We start from the raw sequence: 26,054 nt of genomic DNA, 5'->3' as shown, positions 1-26,054 counted from the left end.
CATTGAGGCAAATGGCAAAACTCCTTTTCTGCTTCTCTTTTTTTTTTTTTTTTTTTAACGTTCATGAAGAGTGTCTGATTTCCTGTCTTCTTGCTTTTTGTCATAATCACTATGTTAGTGATCACTCTTTCTATTTACTTTCTTATAGTTTAATGCGTGAAGTTTGCCAATTTTGTACCTGTGGAATTCCTAGGAGAATGTCTCAAGAATGTTGCCATCCATTTAGAAAATAACCATTTGCTGTTTATTACTAAATATTTCAAGCAGTTAATTGACTTTGACCTATGATTAGATTTGACACTTTGCAAATTAGTCTTCAAAGTGTGCTTTCAGAAAACCATTCTGTCTTGTGTAGGAGATGTGAAAATGGAACACAATCTTCCATCTACTGGCCAATTCAGACACATTGTGATAAAATATAAATGTGTAGCTTATTATGATTTAATAAGAACTGTGGAGTTCTGTCTGTTTCGCATGATGATGAACTGCATTATTTGCTTTTTGTGGCATAGTGCTTTGTAGTTTTATTGTTTTTAAAGAATTTGACTTATTGACAGCTATAGGGGTTTTTTATGCCTTGTTTGGGGACACGAAAGAATTAAGAATGGCTGCATCTTTTGGTTGCATCCACATTCTATATATCAGTACACAGTGAATCTTCATCAATTCCACTGAATCAGTGGGATGCCTTGATGAGTCAAAGGATTCTTTTCTCAGTTTTTTCCATTTTTTCTAAAGGGATATAAGAATTCTGTGCCCTTGCAGAAATACTTATTATTCAAGTTCTCTCTCACTCACTCTCATTTTTCCCTTTCAGATCCATAGAAACAAACATTAATTGTTAGTAAAGATGGTTTTAGAGGCAGAATTTTGTAACTTCAATGCCTGTTCACATTAATGCATTTCTTTCAATGGAAGAGGAGTCTTGCATTTTAAAATCTCATGCAAAGATTATTTAAAAATAATTTTTAATTTATAGGCACATTAACAAAAATAAACTAAGGCAATATGCTCAAATAAACACCAGAGCAGGAACCAGACAGGCAGCTGTGTTCTTCTCTCTCTCGTCTTTCCCTCATATTGCCATTGCTAATTTCTGTTGGTTCTTTTCCCTAAAACTTTAATCTATGTTCTGATCATCTCCTGCCTTTACTACTGCAACTTTGTCCTCTCTAGCCCCCTTATTCCGTTCAGTTCTCACACTTCAACATACTGCTTACCAGTTTCTTCTAGTACATCTCTACCTCGATATAACGCTACCCGATATAACACGAATTTAGATATAACACGGTAAAGCTGTGCTCTGGGGAAGCGGGGTTGCACGCTCCAACGGATCAAAGCAAGTTCAGTATAATGTGGTTTCACCTATAACGCAGTAAGATTTTATGGCTTCTGAGGACAGCGTTAAAGCGGGGTAGAGGTGTACTCCCACACTCATTGATTGTAACCCACTGTGGGTGGTACGGTAGCATGGTTAAACCCAGGTCTCCTTTGCTGTACATTAGAAAAGTAGCTAAAGATTATTTCATCTAGCATAAGGGGCAGGGAAAGCCATGTCAGGAACAGAAGGAGGCATGCATAGAGTGAATCTGCAGAATAGTCCCTAAGAGATTGTTCCAGATGGTGTAAATTCGACCAGGTCTGTGGCTATTCAAATTTGAGAGAGGGGCTAATTTAGCCCCTGACTGCACCAGGATTTGGGGTGATGGAAAGGTAGTTTAGAACCACTTTTGCCTCCCACCTCGGCTGTGTCAAACAAGCTGCATGCAGTTGAGAATCTGACCCTTAATCTGCTAAATTCCCCTTCCTAGTCAAAATGCTTCCTGCCCATAACCCTCCATCATACAGTGCATCCTCCTCTGTACTTCACAAAATTACCTCAGCCACTCTTCTAGCTTCCTCTCAACACATCTGGACACATACACCTTCTTCCAGCACAAGTATCCTTCCCTGTGTTTCCTAAATCGTTTTGGGTGTTGGGACTGTAAAGATCTGTTGCCTCCTGCCCTAGCTATTGGGTCTTTTCTCTACATAGCAGAGAGACAGAGCAGCTATCTTTAGTATCTGTGATGTGGCAGTGGAGATTCTTGCCTGAGAAGGTCCATGGTATTAGCCTTGTTATGGGGACACACTTACAACTTTTAACTATTTGTAATTGAGTGATTGTCCATGTTCCCCTGCCTTGGTTATAATTTTAGTGGGGCCTTCTCAGAAAAAGCAGCTGAAGCTTGCAGTGCGACAAGCATAAAAGAGAAAGTAAGGAGAAAATTATGTAATAAGTTTGAAGGAAACTGAGAAGTGACAGGTGGTGTTGGGACATAAAACAGGAAGATTCACAATCAACTATTAGAATAAAACCAGGGTTAGACAAGGAGAGTGTGAGGGTGAGGTGGGAGGATAGGTAACTTTTAAATAGAGAATGCCTATGTTTTGTTTGTGAAGTTTTCTGCTTACATGCCACTCTTTCATCAGTGCATCAGAAGCTCTCTTTCATAATTCTTTGTTTTCCCTTGTTCTCTTCCTTTTTACTTCATCTCGTTACTTCTTCGTCTCCTCCATCACCTCCTACTTGCTCTATTTTTCTGTGTTTTTTAAATAGTATCCAGGCTGGCATGGAGCCATTACTGCCGCTTTGAAAAGTGCAGTTTTTGAGTTAGGCATGCATTCAGTTTCAGTGTGCTGAATCAGCTTCTGGAGGGAGATGGAGGGCAGGGGTTCTGGACTTAATATGCATTTCAACAGTGAATAGCCAGTGCATGGAAGCTGGCAGAACATGAACATTGTATTACCCATTAACGTAATCTGTGGTTTTTAAAGTATTCAGCTCTTACTGTCCATGATTTTCTGTTGGTCCTGGGGATAGCTCTGATGAGCCAGTTGGCCTTTACTCATTGCCTAGGTAAATGTTTTATCTTTGCTATCAGAGGAAATGATGAACGGCAATATTCAGTATTAAAATTCCATTTCAATTCAGTGTCTGTATCACACAATTTGTTATATGTGCATGATAATATTGTTGTCTACTTGTTACCAACATCACTTGAAAGATTGCAACGAGTGTTAGGGATAGCTCAGTGGTTGAGCATTGGCCTGCTAAACCCAGGGTTGTGAGTTCAATCCTTGAGGGGACCATTTAGGCATCGGGGGGAAAAATCTGTTTGGGGATTGGCCCTGCTTTGAGCAGGGGTTGGACTAGATGACCTCTCGAGGTCCCTTCCAACCCTTGTATTGTGTGATTCCACACTAAATAATGCCTCATTTGTTTATTCCTTAGCTTTTCCTCATTGGAAAAGTGTGATATAAATTAAATAAGAATTCTCTAGTTTTTATATATTCATTACATTCTGATATAGCAATTAAATACTTATCTAATTTTCAGAAAATTGTTTGGTTTGCTTTTAACACAATTCATACTTAAGGGACATAGAGGGATATAGATTTTCAGCCTTTTTCCTTATAGTAAGTGCAGATTGTGCCCACCAAAAATATCAGCCAGATCCTCAGTTCTGAACCTCCAGTTCACTGTGAACATAGGAATATGGGTGCAGATTTTTTTGAAAGTGCAGAATTGTGACTGGAAAACCGGAAGCCAGTTTTTGAAAAGCTGAGACACAGAGTCAGGTCAAGTGGGTACTTAAACTGTGGATAACAAATATTTGAGGACAGTTTTTGAAATGCATATTCTTTGCAGAATTTGATTTAAAAATATACTTAGTGTTTCCTTAATAATTTCTGCATACTCAGGTGATGTTTTTCAAAGCTTCTGAAAATTTGAAGGGTCTTACGTTGTTTTTTCTGCCTATTTTGAAAGCTTCCTTAATGAAGGTAACTTTAAATCTCTATGTTCACATACTTTAGCATCATTATTGTTTTTAACTTTTGGCATAGGTATTCTATTACTTGTGGATTTCCCAGGATCATATCAAAATACAGATTTCTAAGGCTGGTTATGGTAGAAGAACTAGGGGAAAAAAACAGAATTGGTAACACACTGGTGATTATAAATTCTTAAAAGTTTTAATTTTCAGTCTGGCCTTGAAAGGGGAGAGTAATCTGGGACGAATAGAGATGATTCATATAGTTCTGTAATTCTGTATATGTGGTGTAGCGGAAATCAACATTAGGAAAAGAGAAAACAGTTCTGTGCTGTATAAACAAAACTATTGAATGTGAATTTCAGGGAGTTACCTTTCCACTCAGTAATGGATGAGCAAGGCTGTATGTGGAATTCAGTGCAGTGTCTTCCTTGCTTTACTGTAAAAATGATATTGTAGAAATAGAGAGATCATCCAGAAGAGGACAAGCAGATTGGTGTCAGAATTAGTGGATTTTAATTCTCTAATGAAGTTAAACAGAATAGGTCTGTATTTGGAAAAGAGGGCTCCTTTGCTCCCATATGTGGGAGTAAACCTGTGGAAATAACCATAAGGAGGGCTGTGAAGAGAGGAATGTGGCTACACTGGATGTTATCCTTCTTCACTCACATCTGCAAGAGATCCATGTGGCTAATGGGTTGCTTAGAAAAATGGGGCATGGCCACAGAACAGCTGCACTAAGCAACTTGCTTCCCAGAGGAACTTCAAATGTTATGGAGAAAAAATTCTGTACAGTTAATCATAGAATCATAGACTATTAGGGTTGGAAGGGACCTCAGGAGGTCATCTAGTCCAACCCCCTGCTCCAAGCAGGACCAATCCCCAGATTTTTACCCCAGTTCCCTTAATGGCCCCCTCAAGGATTGAACTCACAACCTTGGGTTTAGTAGGCCAATGCTCAAACCCCTGAGCTATTCCTCCCCCCTGCTCTAACTCCCCTGAATGCTCTATGACACTATTCTCACATTTGTAAGAGTTCAGAATGTTAACAGTAGGCTAGGCAGCGAATATCAGCATAGCTACCAGCATGGCTATGTGGACACAGGGAAGGAGAGGCTAGAGAGAAGCCTGGAGGGAAAGGCCCTGGCAATGGGCAGCTCAGATCTGCAGAATTGATTTCCTATAGGTTTCTGGATCTCCACATGTTTCAGTGGCCCTACCTGCTGACCACTATCCTTTGTTTCTGTATTTAGACATATGAGGTGGGGAAGAGTATGACACTTACCTCTGCTCTTCTGGAGCTGAGTAGTAATAGGGTTATTTCTTTCTCTTTACATAGGAGGAGAATATATTAGCCATTAAGATTGAGAGAACATCATCAAACATATATATGGCTCAATGGGTTAGAGAGGACAGATGCTAGAACAAGGAGGTGAAATACAAGACCAAGGAACCTAAGGAAGAGTTGGACAGTGTTGGCAGAAGTTGTTTATAGAGAGTTACAGTAGGATGAATGATTAAGGGAAGCAGTAAGAATACATAGCATAAGTAGTTTTTAAAAGGAGTTGGAAAAGTGTCTGGAAGAAAAAATATTGCAGGGATCACTGCTTAGTCAAATGGGGAATAAATCTAAGAAGACTTTTCAATCTCATTGAGCTTCAGATTGCACTTTTTTTTTCCAATGATAATGTAAAGAAATTTACCATTTCTGGAACATTTATGCCATTAGAAATCCACAAAAATACAGGAAATGCAAAATGTATTATACTGTAATATCAACATATAGTAATACTTTATTTGTTTTTGTGTATGTGGATTTATGGCCAAAAAGGAAGAGGCCCCAAGGTCTCTTCAGTATGCAATTAATATTTTGGCCAGAAGAGCACCAGATTGTTTCAGTATGCTTATATGTTATGACATCATATTCCAGTAAAATTATAATGAACAGAAATTTTGTTTGTCTCTGTGGCAAACCAAAATGAGTTTTGTAATTGTCAACAGACTTTGACAATTTATTTAATTATAATGGCGCCCGCTCACACCAACCTAGTTAAGAGTCTGTCAGCATTTCTGTTATGAACCCCTATTTTCAGGGTTTATAACTAGCTGTAAACATTTGTTCTTTGTTGAAACTTGGCATACAAGGTCACAGTTACGGAGCAAATTTCTAATTTCAGATCGTCCATTCTTAGGTGAAACAAGTGGAGTCAGCTACAAAGTAGTCTCCTCTTCTGGGGAGGGCCTTTCTGATTCTATTACATTTACAGGGAATAAAGAAAAACTTCTTTGCAATACATTGTTATCTGCAGTTTCCTGCCCTGATGGGCTGGTAGGACTTACCAAATCTATTAGAACTGTAGTAGTCAAATGTTTTTAGGTTGCAGTCCACTTAAACTAGACATTGTCTCATGGATTGCAAACGTCTCATTTCCTTGTACCATAAGCGCATTCTGTTTGGTTCTTAATTATTCATCAAGGTAATATTAGGACAGCATCAAGGAGACAAAGATGAAAATAACTTGATTCAGTATGCGGCTGCTTGTGAAGTCCTTTCATTCTGTTGCTATTGTATTTATGTCTTCTCGGTGCATATAGAACTTGTTTTCAGTGCTGAATCTCCCACTATTATCAGAAGTCCCTGATGTTCTCTGCAGGTCACTTTGTAATTTAGTTCTGTCTCATATACTTTGTGTTGTCTAGAAATCTGAGTAGGGTTGAATTTTCATGAAAGAAAAACTTGATGAAGGGAAATAAGAAGCAGCCGTGCAGCATACAGATAGGTGCTTATTCTTTTAAGTTTAGCGAGTTGAAAAAGCCGCTAGAAACCCCAAAAATCTGGATTTGAAGTCTAATGTGCAGTGTTGCTGTAGAGATGTGTAGTTTTGGTCTCATGGTTTTAGAGAGACAAGGTGGATGAAGTAATATCTTTTACTGGACCAACTTCTGTTGGCGAGAGAGACAAGTTTTCAAGCTTATACAGAACTTCAGGTCTGGGAAATGTAGTCAGAGAGTATGTCTACACAGCAATTACACACCTGTGGCTGGCTCATACCAGCTGACTCGGACTTGTGGGGCTCGGGCTACAGGACTGTAAAATTGTGCTGTGGACAGTTGGGCTTGGGCTCCAGCCCTGGGAACCTCCTATCTCAGAGGGTCCCAGAGCTCAGTCTCCAGCCTGAGCCTGAATGTCTACACCACAGCCTTACTGCCCTGCAGCCTGAGACCTGTAGCCTGAGTCAGCTGACATGGCCTAGTCACAGTTGTTTAATTGTTGAGTAGACATACACAGAATGTCACAGCCAATTACAAAGTGGAACAAATTGTTTAGCATAACACCGCTCCAGTCATAAGGGAGAAAACAAAAAAGCTGAGGGGTGGGAGTGGAGAGTTTAGTGGCTTATAAGTTGTTGTAATAAGCCATGAATCCAGTGTGTCCATTCAGGCAATGATTTTTAGTATCCAGAAAAGTTATAAATGTAAATTCCCAGCATGGGCAGTGGGTGAACGTGTCGTTGGGAGAGGTTAGCCCCTGGCCCCTCCCCCTCTGGCTGAGGCCCCACCCCTCCCTTTCCACCCTTCCTCCCCTGCTGGAGACCAGAGCACATCCCTCCTCCCCCGCAGCTGCCAAACCCTGCGTGCACCCTGAGCCCCAATGCACCAGGTGGGCGGAGTGCCCCCAGCCCCAAAGTAACGGGCAGGTGGCGCAGTCCCGGCAGAGAGGTGATCTCAGCCCCGGACCTTGTGCACACCAGCCCTAGCCAGCCAGCCTGCCTGCCCCCCAGCCTCTCAACCACAGAAGAGCAGGAAGGGAACTGGAAGCAGGCAGGAGGAGACTGGAGGTGGAGAGCCACGCCAGGCTGTTTGGGGAGGAACAGCCTTCCTCTGCCTATGATGCCTGCTGCCCATGGCTCCCAGGCTCATCTTTTGAGGGTGTTGTGCAGGTTTCCTTTGAGGATGAGATCTGAAAGGCCAGGTATAGAGCGGTTGCATTATGAAAAGTGGTCATCCACAGGTCATATGGGTTTTTTGTTTTTTATTGTTTTTCTATATGAATTCATTTGAGCGCATAGTGACTCCTTCACCCCCCAACGCCCTCGTGTGACTGGAGAGGTGTTTACAGGCCACTTCACCTTGAATGGTCCCTTGAACTATGCGTTAACTGCTTATGCTATACAATCTGTTCCACCTTGTATTTAGCTGTAACACTCTGAGGGCTTGGCTACACTTGCAGGTGTGCAGCGCTGGGAGTTACAGCTGTCTTCGTACAGCTGTTTAGAGAAAGCGCTGCAGTGTGGCCACACTGTGAGAGCTACCAGCGCTGCAATGTGGCCACATTTGCAGCATTTGCAGCGCTGTTGGGAGTGGTGCATTGTGGGCAGCTATCCCACAGAGCACCTCGTCCCATTTTGGCGCCATGGGTTGTAGGAAGGGGATGGAAGGGTGTGGGTCATTCCGCTTCCTGTCCCAACGCCCCGTGGTGCATCACTTCACATCCCAGCAGTTACTGTTTTTCCCGTCCACGTTTGGCGCCATTGTGACTCTCCCAACGGTTTCTGTGCAGCGTGATTTCTGTGGGAAATGGAGCCCGAGCTGCTGAGGACTTTGCTGATGAGTGTCGCCAGCACATCACGTTTGGCAGCTGAGCTATTCCTTCAGCTCCAAAGTGACAGTGAGGAGTCCAACGATGATATTGAGTCGCCTGACGCGTATGACACTAAATTGCTTGTGGCAGTCACGGAAATGCTCAGCACCGTGGAACGCCGCTTTTGGGCTCGGGAAACAAGCACTGAGTGGTGGGATCACATTGTCATGGAAGCCTGGGATGACGAGCAGTGGCTGCAGAACTTTCGGATGAGAAAAGCCACTTTCATGGGACTGTGTGCTGAGCTCGCCCCCACCCTGCGGCTCAAGGACACGAGATTGAGAGCTGCCCTGTCAGTGGAGAAGCGGGTGGCTATTGCAATCTGGAAGCTGGCAACTCCAGACAGCTACCGATCGGTCGGGAACCAGTTTGGAGTGGGAAAGTCGACTGTTGGAATTGTGTTAATGCAGGTTTGCAGGGCCATTAATCGCATCCTGCTAAGAAGGACCATGACTCTGGGGAACGTGCAGGACATTCTGGATGGCTTTGCACAAATGGGTTTTCCTAACTGTGGAGGGGCGATAGATGGGAAGCATATTCCTGTTCTGGCACCACCCCACCTAGCATCCGAGTACGTTAATCAGAAGGGATATTTCTCTATGGTTCTCCAGGCACTTGTGGATCACCGTGGGCGTTTCATTGACATTTACACAGGCTGGCCTGGAAAGGTGCATGGTGCATGCATCTTTCAGAACAGTGGCCTGTTCAGGAAGATGCAGGCCAGGACTTTTTTTTCCCAGACTGGAAGATCACGGTAGGGGACGTCGAAATGCCCATTGTGATCCTTGGAGACCCTGCTTACCCTTTAATGCCTTGGTTCATGAAACCGTATACAGGGAAGCTTGACAGGAGCAAGGACCGGTTCAACTACAGGCTGAGCCAGTGCCGAATGACTGTGGAGGGTGCTTTTGGCTGTTTAAAAGGACGCTGGAGATCTCTTTATGGGAAGCTAGACTTGGGGAAAAGCAGCATCCCTGCGGTTATATCCGCGTGCTGTACCCTCCATAATCTTTGTTGAAGGGAAGGGTGAAACATTCAGTCAGGAATGGACCTCCGAGGTTCAACGCCTGGAGGCTGAATTTACACAGCCAGAGATCAGGGCTACTAGAGAGGCCCAGCACAGGGCTACAAGGATTAGGGATGCCTTGAGGGAGGAATTTGAGGCTGAAAACCAACAGTAATGTTTGGTGCCTTGCACGGGAGTGAAGTGCAGTGGTTACAATGATTTGCACTGCCTGTTTTTTTCCGGAGCCACGGTATCTTTCACTTTCTGCAATTAAAAAAAACTGTTTTAAAAGCTCAGAATTCATTTATTGAAAAGAAAATAACTAAAAGGGCAGGGGGATGGGGTGGTGAACTGTACAGTCAGAGGTTTGAATGTGTCCTGCCTGGAGTGCTGTGCAAGGACTGCTGCACTTCAGGATGAAAATGCTGCATGGTGATGAGGGTTGAGTGCAGAGGGTAAGGGTCGTAGTTCTCAGGGCTGGTAGGTGAACGTACAGGTGTTGGGGGCAGCTGGTGGTGGTAAGAACCTGGATGCTGGAGAAGGGGGTTTTGAGCTGACATTGGGGCACAAGGGAAAGAGCTTTGGGACTGAGGGGGGAGGGGCAGCACGGTAGTGCTCTGCCTGCATGGCTACGAGTGACTGCATACACTCCGTTTGGCACGCCAGGATGCTTATCAGCTGCTTCGTGCTTTTCTTCTTAGCCACTGCCTTTCTCCTGCTTTCTCTTTCCCTCCACTGCTGCATTTTTTCCCTCCAGTCCTGCAGCTTTTTACTCTCTCTGGCAGACTGATTCATAACTACTTTCACCATATCTTCTTTGCTTTTTCGTGGCTTCTTCCTCAGGTTTTGTAGCCTCTCAGCAGTCTCTGATACGGCCAGTCGAGAATTCAAGGACACTGTTATTAGAAAGACAAAAATTGAAACATTTAACAGAGAGGCAGCATTGTGTATAAAATCACAGTGAAGGAGTTTACAGTTTCACTTTAGCATACTTTCCACATACCAAACAGAGCACACAGAACCCACAGCAGCGAAGAAATGGTGAGTAAAGGGGAATGGGTGCAGGAGTTAATTAATCCTGGAAGATATCGCTGCTGTGGGTCACCTGGGAAGGGGGACTGATTGGTTCAGGGCTGTACTGGGGTTTCTGTGTGTTGGGGAAAGCAAACAGCTGCAGGGGGACCTACACTGAGCGCTATCCCAACATTTTCCACAGGAGTTTATTCTGGAAGATATCTCGCTGCTGCGGGTCACCTGGGAAGCAAGGGAGGGTCTTCTACAGCAATGCAGATTCCGCCCTGGCCCCTATGCAGCTTGCCTGTGTTCAGCAATGGTCCCCTCACCCCTCGCGGCACAGTGGCACGGACACATTAGCCTGACTGGGACAAGGACCAAAGTGGCTCTCCCTATAAACTTGCGCAAGCGCATTGCCCACGTTCTGGCAGAAACTTTTGAAGAGATTTCCGAGGCCGATTACCGCGACGTGATAGACCACATCAATGGGCTGTTCCACATCTAGGCATGCATGCATGCAGCCCTAACCCCACCTCCTCTCCCGAAACATTTCCATCCTGAAAATAAAAGCTGCTTACCGGGAACCCGCTCCTCTGCTGCTTCTTCATCAACAAGTTCCAGCTGCTGCGACTGGCTACCTTCCTCCTGGCTTGAGAAGAGCTCCTGGCTGCATGCCTCCTGGGACTCCGGGGTGTCTTCCCCCACCCCAGTACCCTCACTCTCGGTTTCCTACCCCTCACCCCCTCCCCCTCCTCTCCCTGCTCTGAACTGTCCATCTTGGTCATTGGATTGGCAGTGGGGTCACCCCCAAGTATCGTGTCCAGCTCCTTGTAAAAACGGCAGGTCTTGGGGGCAGCACCTGAGCGGCGGTTTCCCTCGCGGGCTTTGCAATAGGCACTCCGCAGCTCCTTTACTTTAACCCTGCACTGCACTGCATCCTGGTCATGGCCCCTTTCCAGCATGGCCCTTGAGATCTGCCCATAGGTATCGTAATTCCTACGGCTGGAGCGCAGCTGTAACTGCACAGTTTCCTCCCCCCAAACACTGATGAAGTCCATCAACGCCATTGCTCCGTGCTGAGGCTCGTTTGGCGCGTGGAGGCATGGTCACCTGGAAAGATTCACTGATCGATTGATTGCACTCCACACCTGGCTGAGCAAACAGGAAGGGGATTTTTTTAATTCCCGGGGCATTTAAAGGGCGAGTCACCTGAGGCCAGGGCTGTAGAATGCGAACTGATGAGCAGAGTGGCTGAACAGGCATTGTGGAATACCTCGGAGGCCAATTACAGCACTTTTGGTGGCCACACTTGCGGAGCAGCGCTGCATCACCAGCGCTGCAATCCTTATACCCGAGGCAGAGCAGGAGTACAAACTGTGCTGTAGCCAGGGAGATGCAGCGCTGTATGTGCCTTGCAAGTGTGGACGGTGAGTAAGTTGCAGCGCTGGTGGTGGGTTTACAGCGCTGCAACTCTCCAGTGTAGCGAAGCCCTGAGTACGTTTCCTAGGGCTTGGCTACACTGGCACTTTACAGCGCTGTAACTTTTGCGCTCAGGGGTGTGAAAAAACACCCCCCTGAGTGCTGCAAGATACAGCGCTGTAAAGCCTCAGTGTAATCAGTGCCGCAGCGCTGGGAGCGCGGCTCCCAGCGCTGCAAGCTACACCCATAAGGGATGTGGTTAACGTGCAGCGCTGGGAGAGCTCTCTCCCAGCGCTGGTGCTCTGACCACACTCACACTTCAAAGCACTGCTGCGGCAGCGCTTTGAAATTTCAAGTGTAGCCATACCCCTAGAGCTGAAGAAGAGCGCTCTCTCACCAACAGAAGATATTACCTCACCCACCTTGTCTTTTGAAATATAATAGGAAGTGTTACTGTCTGAAGACTGACTGATTCACCACTGTGACAAGCAGATCCATGGAGTGCCTGGGAATACTCCATGAGCACAGCTTGGGAACAGAAAATCTACACCTGTTAGTTATTACTTTGGTGATGCAAAAAACCCCAAATCATTGTACTGGCACTTGATGTTCTTCTGTCCTTCGTAACAAGATTATTCAGACTTGAAGTGTAAGGGAATCTTACTTCTTTGTGAACAGAGTGGGGAGCCATAACATCTTTCAGCACAACTTCTTAATGTTAATTTCTGCCACTGGCTTTGTCATTCTGTTTGTCATGTAGCACCATCACGTTAGACAATGTAAACATCACAGTGCACCTTAAGGCTGTGGTATCATGATTATTTTAAGACTCTTGGTGACTCTGACACAATTTGTCCTCCCTTGTCTCTTTCTCTCTTCCCCCATCTCGCCTGCTTGTTGGAAATGTGGAGTGTTCCTCCTCTCCCTCTACTCACCCTTTTCTAGGCTGTGCAGAGGCCTGGTAGCATTAATCCAGTTCCTTAGGGCTTCATGTGCTGCTTGACATGTTCCTGGCAGCGTTCATGTTATCAGTGCTCTGCTCATTCTGCTTGAGACCAAGCAGAGTAAGAGGATCTTAATCAAAACCATGTAAAAGTTAATCACTTTGCCAATGCCAGAGAGCTGCATGAGGCTCTAGAGCCCCAGGCCGACTATCGCTTTTCTCCATTATTTTATAAATAGCTCCCTAAACACACCATTTTTTTTTTTAAAAAAAGGGCATTTTGTGGGACCTGAGTCTACAAAGTGAACTAAGGGTCATATACTCCCCACTGTCCTGTGGCATGTAGGGAAGTGAAATCATTTTAATTGTGCATAAAAGGGGTCATGGGAGACTATGATCTGTAAGGCAGCTGTGTGTTATGTTTTCCTGCCACACTAACTCCTTGTTTGAAGGGAAGTGTGGAAGACAAGGGGTATTGCCAGCAGTGGGGTGAGGAGTCAGGAAACTACTGCTCTGAATTGCATATTCCCCTTGGCAAATGGCAGAATTTATCCTGCCTTATGTTGAACTGTACATCCTGCAAACACCATTAAAGCAATCACATGGGCAGATCCACTGGCAGACAACACTATACCAGCTGTGGGGGAGGTTTGTGGGGTATTGCCTTATTTTTTCCACTGGTCATTGGCAATTCTCATAGATGCACACTTTGGATGCACTATGTTTTGTGTCAGAGAGCCACTTCATAGCTCTTAACATCATAACATTCTGCTAGGTCAAATTATTATTTTAAATATTCCCTATAAACAATATTATCTACTGAATAAAAGAAATTGAGCAATAGAAAATTGTTCATGTAATATTGAACAGGTAATTGTAGTATTTTGTTGTGTCTAAGTTTTTACTTGTCCTGTCTCATTTCTTTTTAAAAAATATAGAATGATCATATTAATAGTAAATTATTACAGATATCATTTCCCCCCCACACACACACAAAAAAAAGTTTAGTTGGGCTAATATACAAGGGAGTTACAATCTATGAGGGAAAAGAAGACAAAATATTAGTAGAACAGTAGCAGTACTAAACCCTAGTAGATCCCAACACTTCGTGAAAGTGTAAATCATGCATCAGAGAAAACAAGCACCTTCTGAAAATGATAAAAATAAATTAGCATTCCCCAAAGTGTAACTACAATTGGAGATGGGCCTGAGATGTAAAACATTGGGTGTATTTGGATCTAGCATTTTGGTTTTGCACATTATAGATATATTAGAACTAATCACAAAGCTCGGGAAAAATTGAGATTTGGGTGTTGATTCACACCCATCTGTATTTGCAATCCACTACCTCAAAGAGAGACTTGAACTACCCTTTTGTGTAATTATTATAGAGAAATCCAAAAATCTTGACACAGATAGAATCATCATCTTGATAAGTCAGTATAGACAGAGATAAAAATAAAGGAGAACATATCTTAATAAGGATCGGCTAATATTCTCACATGGATATAAGGTTACTATATATTTTAAGAGGAAATAAAAGAAGGAAAAAAAGAAAGTAGTTCACCCTGGTTTTGAATTATATTAGCTTTGTTGTGATGTGCCTGGGTTGTGGCCAAACTATTTCACCTTCTCAGTCAGGTATTATATCATAAAGGTATCATATACTCAGCACATAAATCAATTCTGATATGTTATTTTTTTCATGAAAGGTATGTCCAGAGTTTTAGAAGAAGATCCATTATCTGAGGAGGGACCACCAAGTCTCCAGCATGAGGCAGTTCACAATTGTGTATAAAAAGAACCCATATCATTAGTTTTTAATTTTTTCCTTTAAGAGATTATGACTAAGAGCTGTTTAATTATCTTCATCTAATGTACTGAATCACTGGGACTCAACCGAACTTTTCACTAGCTCTAGTCTCATTCCTGTAGAGCCTGCAGATCTATTTATCCATTTAACTATCTGTGTTCTTATATTGGCACCTATCTCTGTACTATCTCTCTTCTTCTCTGCTCTGAATGTAGAAGTGTGGGGTCATTGTGAATAAAGGTACAACAGTGGGAAAGTTTGGGATACTATATATAATTATGCTGGAACATTTCATTTACTTCCTCTTAGTTTTCTTGCAATACCTTCTCAAACACATCCATATACACCCACAAACAAACCCTGTGAACCAAGTAAGGTAGTTCTCCTACAGGCTGAAAAGGAAGAAAGAGATAGTGCTTATTATTTCTAGATTTAGTATGTGGGAAGCACTCAGATACTATGGTAATGAGCAGAGTTTCTTCCCACCCTCTGCAAGAAGCTCTGATCTTGACCTCCAAAAAGAAGTACCCTGTTCAAATCCCAACCTCTTCATGCCTTCTTACCCGCAACCTCTTCCTTCACTTCTTAGATTTCTTCACCTTCTCTGTGATCTCTGTAATAAGTAGACTCAATGTCAGTGCTCCCTTCCCAAGTTTTCTTTTCCAGCCTTCCAGCTCTCTCTGTAGCTTCTTCAATACCTGAAGTTACCCATGCACGTTTCAGGGCCCTTATTGGATAGACGTAATGATCCTGCTCCTTCTTTACCCTTGTGAGGGAAGGGAGCTACTTTTATGTAGCCCACCACACCTTGGACTGGAGACTCCAATTCTCATCAGTCTCAAAAACTACTGCTCCCAGCATTCCTCTGGGATGAAGACAGAAACAGAGCAGTATGGGGCATGTGACCTGCCTTAAGGGGCCAGTACACCTTGTCACAGGTCCAAGTATTTCGTTAAAGTTATAGATAATACTTGTTTGAGTTGCAAACAGGATTGTTCGTGGGTTGGCTGAGAAATGCATAATATATTTTGCTCACATCCTTTACTGTGACCAAAAAGGCATATTGTCTATTTTAGTTATAACTGTACCTTAAATAAAATTCACATGCTGTTTTCATAAATTGTGTTGCATGTTTTAACCCATAACAAGGAATTAACTTGTTCTTTATTACTTCATAGGTATCACTGCCCAGTGCCTAAGATTTTTTATGTCCAATTGACTGTTGGCAACAGTGAGTTTTTTGGTGAAGGAAAGACTCGTCAAGCTGCTAGACACAATGCTGCAATGAAGGCCCTTCAAGCTCTCCAGAATGAACCTATCCCAGAAAAATTATCTCAGGTTTGTGATTTAAAAACTTACTGAGCCTCCTTGTCAAACTTTGATACTCAAATCCCACATTTGGATTTTCATGTCATTAAAAGGTTGTAGAAAAAAATCAGCTCAGTGGATTTTTTCAGAACTCTCTCTCTCAAGCAGCCATCTCTCAGAAGTGTTTACATGCACCGAACATATTTTACATTTTTTAAAATATTAGAAACAGGATGTAATTTCAGCCTGTGAATGAAAACTGCTTTAAAATAACAGGTTAAAAAGCAAATGATAAGAATAGGAAGGTTCTTGTTATACATATGATGAAACACTAATAAAGTTTTAAGTCTAGAAGCTGAGAGGAGAAGGGGAATAGGTGTAATCATTGGTGATTGGAGAGTGAGAGAGTGGGTGGATTCAATGGTGGGTTTGGTTTCCTAGAATCCACAAACTTCTAGGAAATGGACAGGACTCTGGTAACATGGTTCTATTAAGCTAACTCTCACAGCTTATTTGGAGAGCGAGAGAGTGGGTGGATTCAATGGTGGGTTTGGTTTCCTAGAATCCACAAACTTCTAGGAAATGGACAGGACTCTGGTAACATGGTTCTATTAAGCTAACTCTCACAGCTTATTTTTCAGTTTTCAATTTTTATAGTGTTGAATTCACTAGCTGGTTACTTTTCCTAATAACCATAGTAAATGTGGTAGCAGCTGAACAATATAGAAAGCAGGTGATTATTGTCAAACGTCAGTTTATCTAGCTCCACCTGCCTGTTGCTGAAGGAAGTGGTAAGGAACAAACTATTGAATAGACTTAAATTGTGACAATGCATAATTCTTCTAAGGTAAAATGGAAAAATTGTTAAAAGTTATTAAGAAGCAAAATAGAAAGTTTTGTGGTCATCCCCAAAAGTGCATCCAATACCTGTTTAATCCATGGCCTCACTGAGAATGAATTATTTTTAATAAATGTATATAGTGCCATGAACGTGTTCTACAGACTATGAAGAAGACTGGTCCCTGTCCCAAGAAGTTGTTAATATAGTCTGACATTTTTTTTAGAATAAAAGCAAGGTTGCCAAATGGTGATGTGTATTTTTGAAGTGAATGTTTGTGCATCAGGAACCTCACTGAGATCACAACTCTCTTTAAATAGGCTATCGAACAGCTGTCAAATGGTTTTAGGTTTTCAGCCTGTTAGTCCCTGGATGGTTCATTAGCTTTCTTCAGTGTTGCATTTGTAAGGATCAGTATTTGCATTGCTTCAGAAATGAAAATATTCCAACACATTGTTAAAGAATATTTAAGTAAAATAAGTAAATAAATAGAACCATCTCACAGGTAACTTTGCCAATGAAAAGCTTTATAACAACAAAATTGCCAGGTGACTTGAACCAGAACACACATACTTGGAAGACACAAAATGCCCTCAGTGTGCTCCCTTTTTGACAATACCTATTGCGATCCTGTGCAGAGCAATAATTTAAAAAAACAAACAAACAAACAAAAAACAAACTAAAAATACCTGGAAGTTTTTTGTTTCAAGCTACCATTTAAGTGTGAAATAATTCTGTTTCTCAAAAAGAACAATTATGCAACTTTTATTCCTCTTGCTGTTTCCAAACCATACCTGAATAGTCTTCATTGTGGGTGAGAGAAGATTTTACTAACCCTTGTTTGTTATGCCATCATTCCTTTTCTGGATCAGGGAGTCTATTATTTACTTCAAGTCATTCAAGAGGATTGGTAGGAGTCTTTAAAAAAGATCGTAGGAAAATATGGCCTTTTCCTTTTCCTTTTCCTTTTCCTTCTCTTCTTCAGTTATGTTTTCTGAAGGACTGGCTGCTGTCTTAAAAAACGCAAGCTGTGAAGTCTGAATATTGAGATATAGTTTTTAGTTCCATACTGGGTTTTTTGTTTTTGCTTTTTAGTATTCTGTTTTTTCAGGAAGAGTCCTTGAATTCAAGATGTCCAGTAATGAGGACAGGAAAATGTTGCTTATTCTTCACTTGCCAGCGATCATATTTGTTAACATCATTTAGTTTCTGATGTCCCACAAAGTAAACTACTATCATCCAAGTATATATACTAATAAGTAGTTGTGGGCAATAAATTATGTGGGTAGTTCTGTTTAGATGCTCTATGATCTATGTATGTGAAACTGGAAAAGTTATTTACCCAACAAAAGCAATAGGATGTCAAATTAAACTGTATGTCACAGTCACAAGAATATAACAGCATCATTTTATCAGGTCCCTTAGGATATCCAGGCTTTCAAAGGATGAGCTGTGGTTGCACAAATCTGAGATTCTTAACTGAAACATCTGTTGGGCTATCCACATTCTGTGTTTGTACAGATCTAACTTATTTAGAGAAATCTCATCATTTTCTTGCCACAAAGCAGACATTTAAAGTTATCCAACTCTCCAGTTAGACAGGAAGGAATGCATTTTCGGAAGGGCAGCTTCCCCTTTGGGGATGCAGTTTGAACTCACAGTAGACCTGTGAGCACAAATCAGGTAGTAGGAGGTACAGCTACATGGATTTGGACCTGCATTTTACTTTTGTAGGTGCAATGAACAGGGAGGCCAGGCCTTAGCCTGATTGAATATATACCCCAGCTATGGTCACTAGTCAAGAGATTTGGAAAAAAATAACTTGGAGTCAGGTCCCTTCTCTGCCATGGACTTCTGGTACATCACTTAGCCTCTCTGTACATTAGTTCCCCATCTTTAAGTGAGGCTAAATGGTACTACTTTACCTCCTATGGGAAGTTGGGAGGATAATACATTAAAGACTGTGGTGATCAGATACTATGGAAATGGGCACCATATACTTACTCAGATAGATAGAACTTGACCATTGGGAGTCCTGTGCAGTTGTGCTGAAGGAGCTATGCTCAAGAATGAAAATGGGAATGTTTTTATATATATAAATAAATAATGCTATACCAATCTCCTAGAACTGGAAAGGACATTGAGTCCAGCCCCCTGCCTTCACTAGCAGGACCAAGTACTAATTTTTGCCTCAGATCCCTCAGTGGCCTACTCAGGAATTGAACTCACAACCCTGGGTTTAGTAGGCTAATGCTCAAACCACTGAGCTCTCTCTCCCCCCCAACATGAAGCCAAATCTGTAAGCTGAATAAATAGCATCTGGAAGGGCTTGTAAGGATCGATTGTAAGGACCTCAAGTTTTAAAATGAATGTTTCCTCATTTTAACTTGTTTTATGATAAGCAAAAGTTATCTTCCTCTCCCATTATGTTTCTTTTCCATCTAAGAGCTGAATTTCTGCAGCCATGTGAGTGATCAAACATCTCCCTTCACAACTAACTGTGATACTATTTAGATTTGGTGTAATTTGTATACCTGGAGACTTCTTGCATCATCCTCACAGTATGATCGACCTATAAGTAGATAGCTAAGTGGTAGTGGGTACTGCAAATTAAATACTATGAGAAACCGACAATGTCCTGTATAATAGCCTGTACAAACGTCATGGAATTAAGATAAACTTTATTGAATCAATTTAAATCTTACTGAATTAAGGTTAATACCTTTGGGGTACATTGTATTAAAAATGCAGTTGGGTATATGTTACTGTGGCATTGAATATACCTTCTCTAGTAGGAAGGGGGGATGCTAATGAACTTCCTGTGTTATCAGCCCTTTGAAGCCACCCCCCTGAATAGATATGGAGAATCCAGTCTGAACTAATAGACAAAGAAAGGGGTTTTGGATAAATAGCCTGATTTTAAACTGGCTCAGAGCCATCTTTCTGATCCAGCAAACTGACAGACCCCTGGTCTACAGAGGACCCCAGTTTCTAGGGTAGGGCTGGAAGGACAGGTTGCTTGTTCAGAGCTGAAGCTCAGCTGTGATGAATTGGTAACCACAAGGAATTTCCCCTTGGGTGGGGATTTGAAGGTCTGTTCCAACCAGAATCCATGTTAGGGTTGGGGTGAATCCTGGTAAGCTTATTAACACACATGGTTCCTTTTATTGTTTTGTATATGTTTTCTCGTTAGTGCTTTTTTACCTTAAGAATAAAGTAGGTTTGCATGAGAAGTGATGTGTAGTAGCTTATAACTGTAGCAATTACACCTGTCAGCTGTCTCTAAGAGAAAGCAAGCAGGTTGACCTTGGGCAACCTGTCTGTGCTGGGAAATACGCAATGAAGATAGGGAACTGGGCAGCCTGGAAATATCCTGGTCAAAAGGAAGAGGGAGGTGCCTCTCCATCCAAGAGAGGTGATGGCTGGAAAGCTGAAAGCCTGAGAATGGTGCCCTTGCTGGACCTTGAGAGAAATACAGATGTGGGCCTGGTACTTGGAAGGGATGCCCATAGGAAGATGGAGGGGTCAAAGACACAGCTTGTCCTGGAACTGTAACAGTCTTGTTATGGACATGAAAAGAATGTATAATAGACTATTCTAAACTGTTTCTAATCAGCTTAAAAGTCTGTAAAAGTTGCTTATTTATTAATTAATCCTTTATAACCATGTATAAATGTCAAGTATCAGAGGGGTAGCCGTGTTAGTCTGGATCTGTAAAAGCAGCAAAGAATCCTGTGGCACCTTATAGACTAACAGACGTTTTGGAGCATGAGCTTTCGTGGGTGAATACCCACTTCCTCAGACATGCATCTGAGGAAGTGGGTATTCACCCACAAAAGCTCATGCTCCAAAACGTCTGTTAGTCTATAAGGTGCCACAGGATTCTTTGCTGCTTTTACATGTATAAATGGTCCCTTAATATAAAACATGGCTACGTTTTGTATTGTTTTTACAGGTAAGTGGATGACGGGTAATGTGTTACTCAGGTCATAATATGATGTGACTTATAGGGAGTCAGGAACACTTCCAGGGACCAAAAAATGTAATGGCTGTTCAGACAGGTGACTGTAATTAATAGATGAACATCAGAGGAAGTTTCACTCTAGAAGGTGTATGAGACTAAGTTATTTCATAAATGTGACATTTTACCAAACCACTAAGTAACTACAAGTCTGTAATTTATACTTTGAAATAATTACATATAAATATTAAATCTCTTTAAAGTTAAACAAATTATGAAATACTGCAGTTCACACGTTATTGTTTTGGTGGAAATATATTCTAGACATTGAGGAATAAAGGGGAAATTATATTTCTGCTACTTGAAAGCAAGTATTTGAATGTGCTTACTTTGTTTTATATGATGCAGAATGGAGAGGCAGGAAAGGAAACGGAAGAAGAAAAAGATGCAAACAAATCTGAGATCAGCATAGTGTTTGAAATTGCCTTGAAGCGCAACATGCCCGTCAGTTTTGAGGTATGTGTTCTTTATCTGAGTAGACCAGTTTTATATATTGAGCTGTCTGCTGTCTTCTGAGTGTTTATAAAAACGTAATAAGCAACAACTAAAAGTAAAAAGGCTGGGTGAGAGCATTCATTACAAACTCTCTACCCTTACAAATAAATGCATGCAAATTCTAAATAGGAAATGAAATTGAAAATGAATCTGAAGCTAAGGTGTCATTTTATATCATTAAAATGGCTGCAAATAAATGTGGGCCAAACGTGTGGACGCTGACAGGTCCATTGTCCTTCAGTCTTTAATGGATGGTAGTGACTCTTTGTTTATCCTTTGCCATCATGAGCTGTAAATTGGAATTGATAGCCACGTTCAACATAGAAAAAAAATCACACTCAAAAAGAGAGGCAACCTAGACCTTCTCTCCTAATCCTGGGAGTTGCTACAAGACATTGAGACACCATGAAAGCTCCCATAAGGACACTTCCCAACACATGTCCGTTATACCAATAGAATGAAAACCAGCAGGATCTTATTAAGAGGGATAAGGCAAAGATGCCACATTTATTGTAAATATAATAATAAAGCAAAAGATAAAAGTAAACAACGATGTTTGACTACTTATTCCTGTTCCTATTTATTCCACACAGACACACACATATATGTATGTTCATTCACACAATCATTCATTCAAGTTCTGTATAGGTGTTACAGTTACCAGCCTAGAAGTCGCTCATGCCAAGTTACTGGCCAGGTATCTTGGCATGAGGATGGAGCTGAGTCTGTGTCAGATGCACTTGCTGCTCCTGGAGGTTGGCAGCAGAATCAGAAACTCAAAGTCCTCAGTCTTTAGAGTTCATTCTTATAGAAATTAATTCCTATGTTAGTCTATGGGAGCTGTTTCATCCTGCTGTTGCTGACTCAGTCAGCAGATGGCACATTCCTGGTGGCTCCACACTGTTCAAAGTTTGTGTTTCTCATCCTTCCAGGTGTTGGGGTGATCCCAGTTTACCCTCTGGGGGTTGTCTGGTGGTCCACTTGACACATTCTTCGGCCAATGGATCCTCCCTTTCTAGGCTGGCACCTCCCTAACCATTCATGTACATCGAGCATTTATCAACATACATTCCATATGTTAACCATATTTTAATTTACTGTCTCCACCACTTTTGGAGTGTGTGCTAATTCATTTGAGACTCCTGGCCCTTTAATCACAGAGGGTGGGGGTCTGTTCCTAGGAGCCATTGCTGTTACAATAAAGTGAAAGTCACTTAATGGCTTATAGCGTTTATTTACATTGTATCAATTACAGCTTAAGGCTCGCATAGTGTTTTCTTCAAGAACAAAGTCAATTAACTTGTTTGTAAGTTTTGCATAGTAATAGAGTATGTTTCACAGGACAGATGCGATCAATGGTTTCTACAGACAGGAGTTTACAAGTTTTAACAGAAGAACTAAAAGATTTTTGTACTTGGTGAAACGGGGGAGTCACTATCACTTGGGGGAAATCACTGTTAGTACCTTCTTTAATATCCCTACATGTCCCCTTCTCAAAGAGTTATTGGTAATGCCCTCACTTCTTTTTTTCCTATCACTACTTTCTCCTCCTCAAATCCCATTTTATCTACAGGCCAGACTCTTTCACTTAATGTTCCCTATTTAGGCCCTGATCCTGTCAATACTTAAGCACATGCATAACTTTGCTCACATAACTAGTCACCTAGACTACAATTGCTTATATAGTTAATGGTTGTATTATTTATCTAGTGCTATAAGGGTATAAGTTGCTCTACAGTAATGGTGCCAAACAATTAGCAGGTTCCTTGCCGCTGAAGGGAGTCACATGCTACTACAATGTAGGGTTTCATAGGGGAGCCTGCCTGGAGCACCCTCCTGTGGCAGGTCATGGCATGACAGGCACACCTGCTTCAGTTTTCCCTCTCAGGTGGCAGAATAACGTCACTTCTGGCTTTCTTATCTCAATATTACCCCTCCTTGGGACTGGTTTATTACAGCATCCTAGTCCACAAGAGGAGTCCCAAATATGTAGTCCAATTCTCACCCCAATGCACGCAGTCATTAAAACTCAAGACATCTCATCCCTCAGTGCCCCACATACTGGTGCATTCAACCATGCCCAGACTTTGTCAGTCCTCTCCTCTCCTGTCCTTGTCGCAGGACAGCCACCTCATCCCTTCCAACTGGAGTGCCGTCTCATTCTTCTCAGTGGGAGCCCCTGCAGCCTTTGTGCTGGGAGCATCCCTCATTCCTCCTGACCTTCTTGTGGTTCTGGCTCTCTGGCCCTGGAGATGTCAGTGGGTAAGCTCCTTTTAATTGGCCAAATGGGAGCACTTGCTGTGGCACATGGGTGCTGGCTCCAACTTCAAATATAGGGGCCATGTACCCTGTGACACAAGAGTCATTTAAATCAGTACATTGACGTATAGGGAGTTGGATGATAATGAGTCACACAGTAGTTGGGGGTTTGGAAGATTTTTGAGAGTGAAAAGTGACGGTGCTTTGGAGCTGTCAATCGGGAGGTTGTTCCAGCCATAGTGGTGTCAGGTAAGAAGACATGAAGCTGGGAATGTCTGATACAGGGAAACTCTGTTCTGCCATTTGCACGAGAATATTCTGAAGGATGTCATTACTATTAATGTTATTGCCATTAATTATAAAAGGATCATTTCTTGCCCACTTACCAAGAAGAAACAACATGTAATTTAAAAAAAATTATATTGGGAAGATTTTCAAAATCACAGGAATTACTCTCTCAAAAACATACCAGTTTTTCTGTGTGTGTTATTTAGTGTCATTACATGTAAATGTTGTTGATATTATTGGCTAGAATTCTTTGGCTAGAATTGAGGCTTAACCTGTGTATTGTTTTAAAAAGAGGTCTTATATTTCAGTAAAATGACTAACCAATTTGTGATAACTTGCAGGATCTGGTGTTTCTAATGAGAATGTTCTTAAGAATATTTTGTATTATTCCACTCATGCATTAAAGCTTTCATTATCTTTAACTTATGATGACTGTAGAATGCTCAGCATTTTCTTCATCTGACAAAGCTTTAGTAAATATTAAAGCTTTGCTCTGTTACATAGATGAGCAAATGGTTAAAGGTATTTAAAGTTTCATATGAACAGTTTTTCAGAATTGCATAATATTTGGAGAATGGGGAGAATTTGTAATGTAACTTAGGGGCCAGGTGCTGCCCTATGATGTCAGTATGGTTGTATGGGTGGAACAGAGCAGAATTTGATTCTAGCAGTTTGGCTAATGGGGAATTACACAATCACATAATTTCACTTACTCTGCCTGATAAAGTAAAGCTAGTATTTGTTCTCCAAGAACTTCCAGAAGCCATGTAAAGCAGTTTCTGTGTATTAAAGAATTGATTTTTAAAAATGCCTTAAAGTATCAATACTCTATAGTAGAAGAATTCTGCACAAGCCCAGTAGCTGGTATGTGCTTTCCAGGGCTGTTCAGAGGCCAGAGGGATAATAGCATTCCCCCACTGCAGCAACTTGCAGCTATTTTAGGACTTGTGTGGGTCTGTTACAGAGCAGGTTTTAAAGATGAGTGTGGTCGTTAGTCACCCTATGACACGGATAGTCAATTATTTTTTGTCAAGGTCCAGATTTCTTGGTCAAGGTATAGTCAAGGTCCAGACTCCAGAGAAGAAAATAATAATAAAAAAAAGTAAATAAAAAGATTTAAGGGTCTGTTCAAAAGCATCTAATGGTCTGGATTTGGCCCTCAGTCCACCGATTGACTACTCTTGCCCTATGAGTTGCTGCTGCAGAGCAAGGGTTTTTCCTATTGCTTCCCGCTGGGCAGTACAGAGAAATCTCAGCCTTTTGCCTTTGTTTCATGGAGGTTTATAAACTGGTTTATGCATTTTATGTTCCTTGTGTGTTTAGTCTGTTTTTTTTCCATTCTTTAAAGACAGGACTATAATTAATGTTTCAGTCTGCAAATTTTGGGGGGAGAACTATGCACTGTTTGGGTGGACAATACCATGTGTCAGAGTGTGGCAGTGTATGCACGCCCCATTTCCTGTTGAAGTGGATGATGGGTGTGCTGACACCACGGTAACAATCTGCCCAACTGTTTCAGGCCTCATCACGATAAGGTGCAATGCTCAGATTCAAAAGGGCAGTCCTTGTGTTCAAGGCAGCAAGGCCTAGTGGCCAGCCTCAAAACCGTGGCCCTTGAGTTCAGGGTTGTGCGGCCTAGGGGTCAGAGTCAGTTCAGCTGCCCTTCAGGGTCAGGGCCCTGCAGCTTAGTGGCCAGAGTCAGTACTGCTGCCCTTGGGGTCAGGGCTGTGTGGTCTAAGGGCCAGAGTCAGGGAAGTGGGCCGCCACCTTGGGTGGCTGGTGGCGGGGAGGAGTAGAGGGACCCAACCCCTCCATCTCCACCGGGTCCCAGCCCAGGGCCTTGTCAGTAGCGAGCGTGGTCAGCACCCAGTCAGTGGGGATCCTGCTGCAAGACGCTAACCTTCCTTGGGTGCAAGGTACCACTCTGTCCACCCCTCTGGGCCACTTCCTGCCGTGAGTCCTGAAGCTGGGGTCCATTTATTCTTGGGGTCTCCAAGCTCCTTGGCACAGGTAGCTTGTTGGGACTCTGACTCCTGTTGACCGGCTGTGCGCAACTAGTCTGGGCCTCAGGCTCTCTGGTTCCTACAGGAAGTGGCTCCTGGGCTGGAGCCTCCACTGAGCATCGTTCTTCCCCAGCAGTCATCCCAGAATGAGCTGGGCTGCTCTTCTTTATACTAGTGTAGCATTTGGAGC

At 42.3% G+C, this 26,054-nt stretch overlaps 1 protein-coding gene across 11 annotated transcripts in view; it reads left to right on the top strand.

Annotated features, from left to right (window-relative positions):
* The window catches only part of STAU2 (staufen double-stranded RNA binding protein 2), a 217,662-nt gene that overhangs the window by 40,251 nt on the left and 151,357 nt on the right, over positions 1 to 26,054 (top strand). For all 11 annotated transcript variants that reach the window (XR_007772627.1, XM_050940896.1, XM_050940895.1 and 8 more), the window contains 2 exons: positions 15,831 to 15,990; positions 21,168 to 21,275. Coding sequence is in view for 10 of the 11 variants with exons in the window: in XM_050940896.1 (XP_050796853.1) it covers positions 15,831 to 15,990; positions 21,168 to 21,275 (268 nt within the window). In the remaining variant the exon portion in view is untranslated. The remainder of the gene's footprint in view (positions 1 to 15,830; positions 15,991 to 21,167; positions 21,276 to 26,054) is intronic.

The sequence above is a fragment of the Gopherus flavomarginatus genome, chromosome 2, assembly GCF_025201925.1.
Source record: "Gopherus flavomarginatus isolate rGopFla2 chromosome 2, rGopFla2.mat.asm, whole genome shotgun sequence".
NCBI lineage: Eukaryota > Metazoa > Chordata > Testudines > Testudinidae > Gopherus > Gopherus flavomarginatus.
This window is presented reverse-complemented; position numbering and strand designations above follow the sequence as displayed.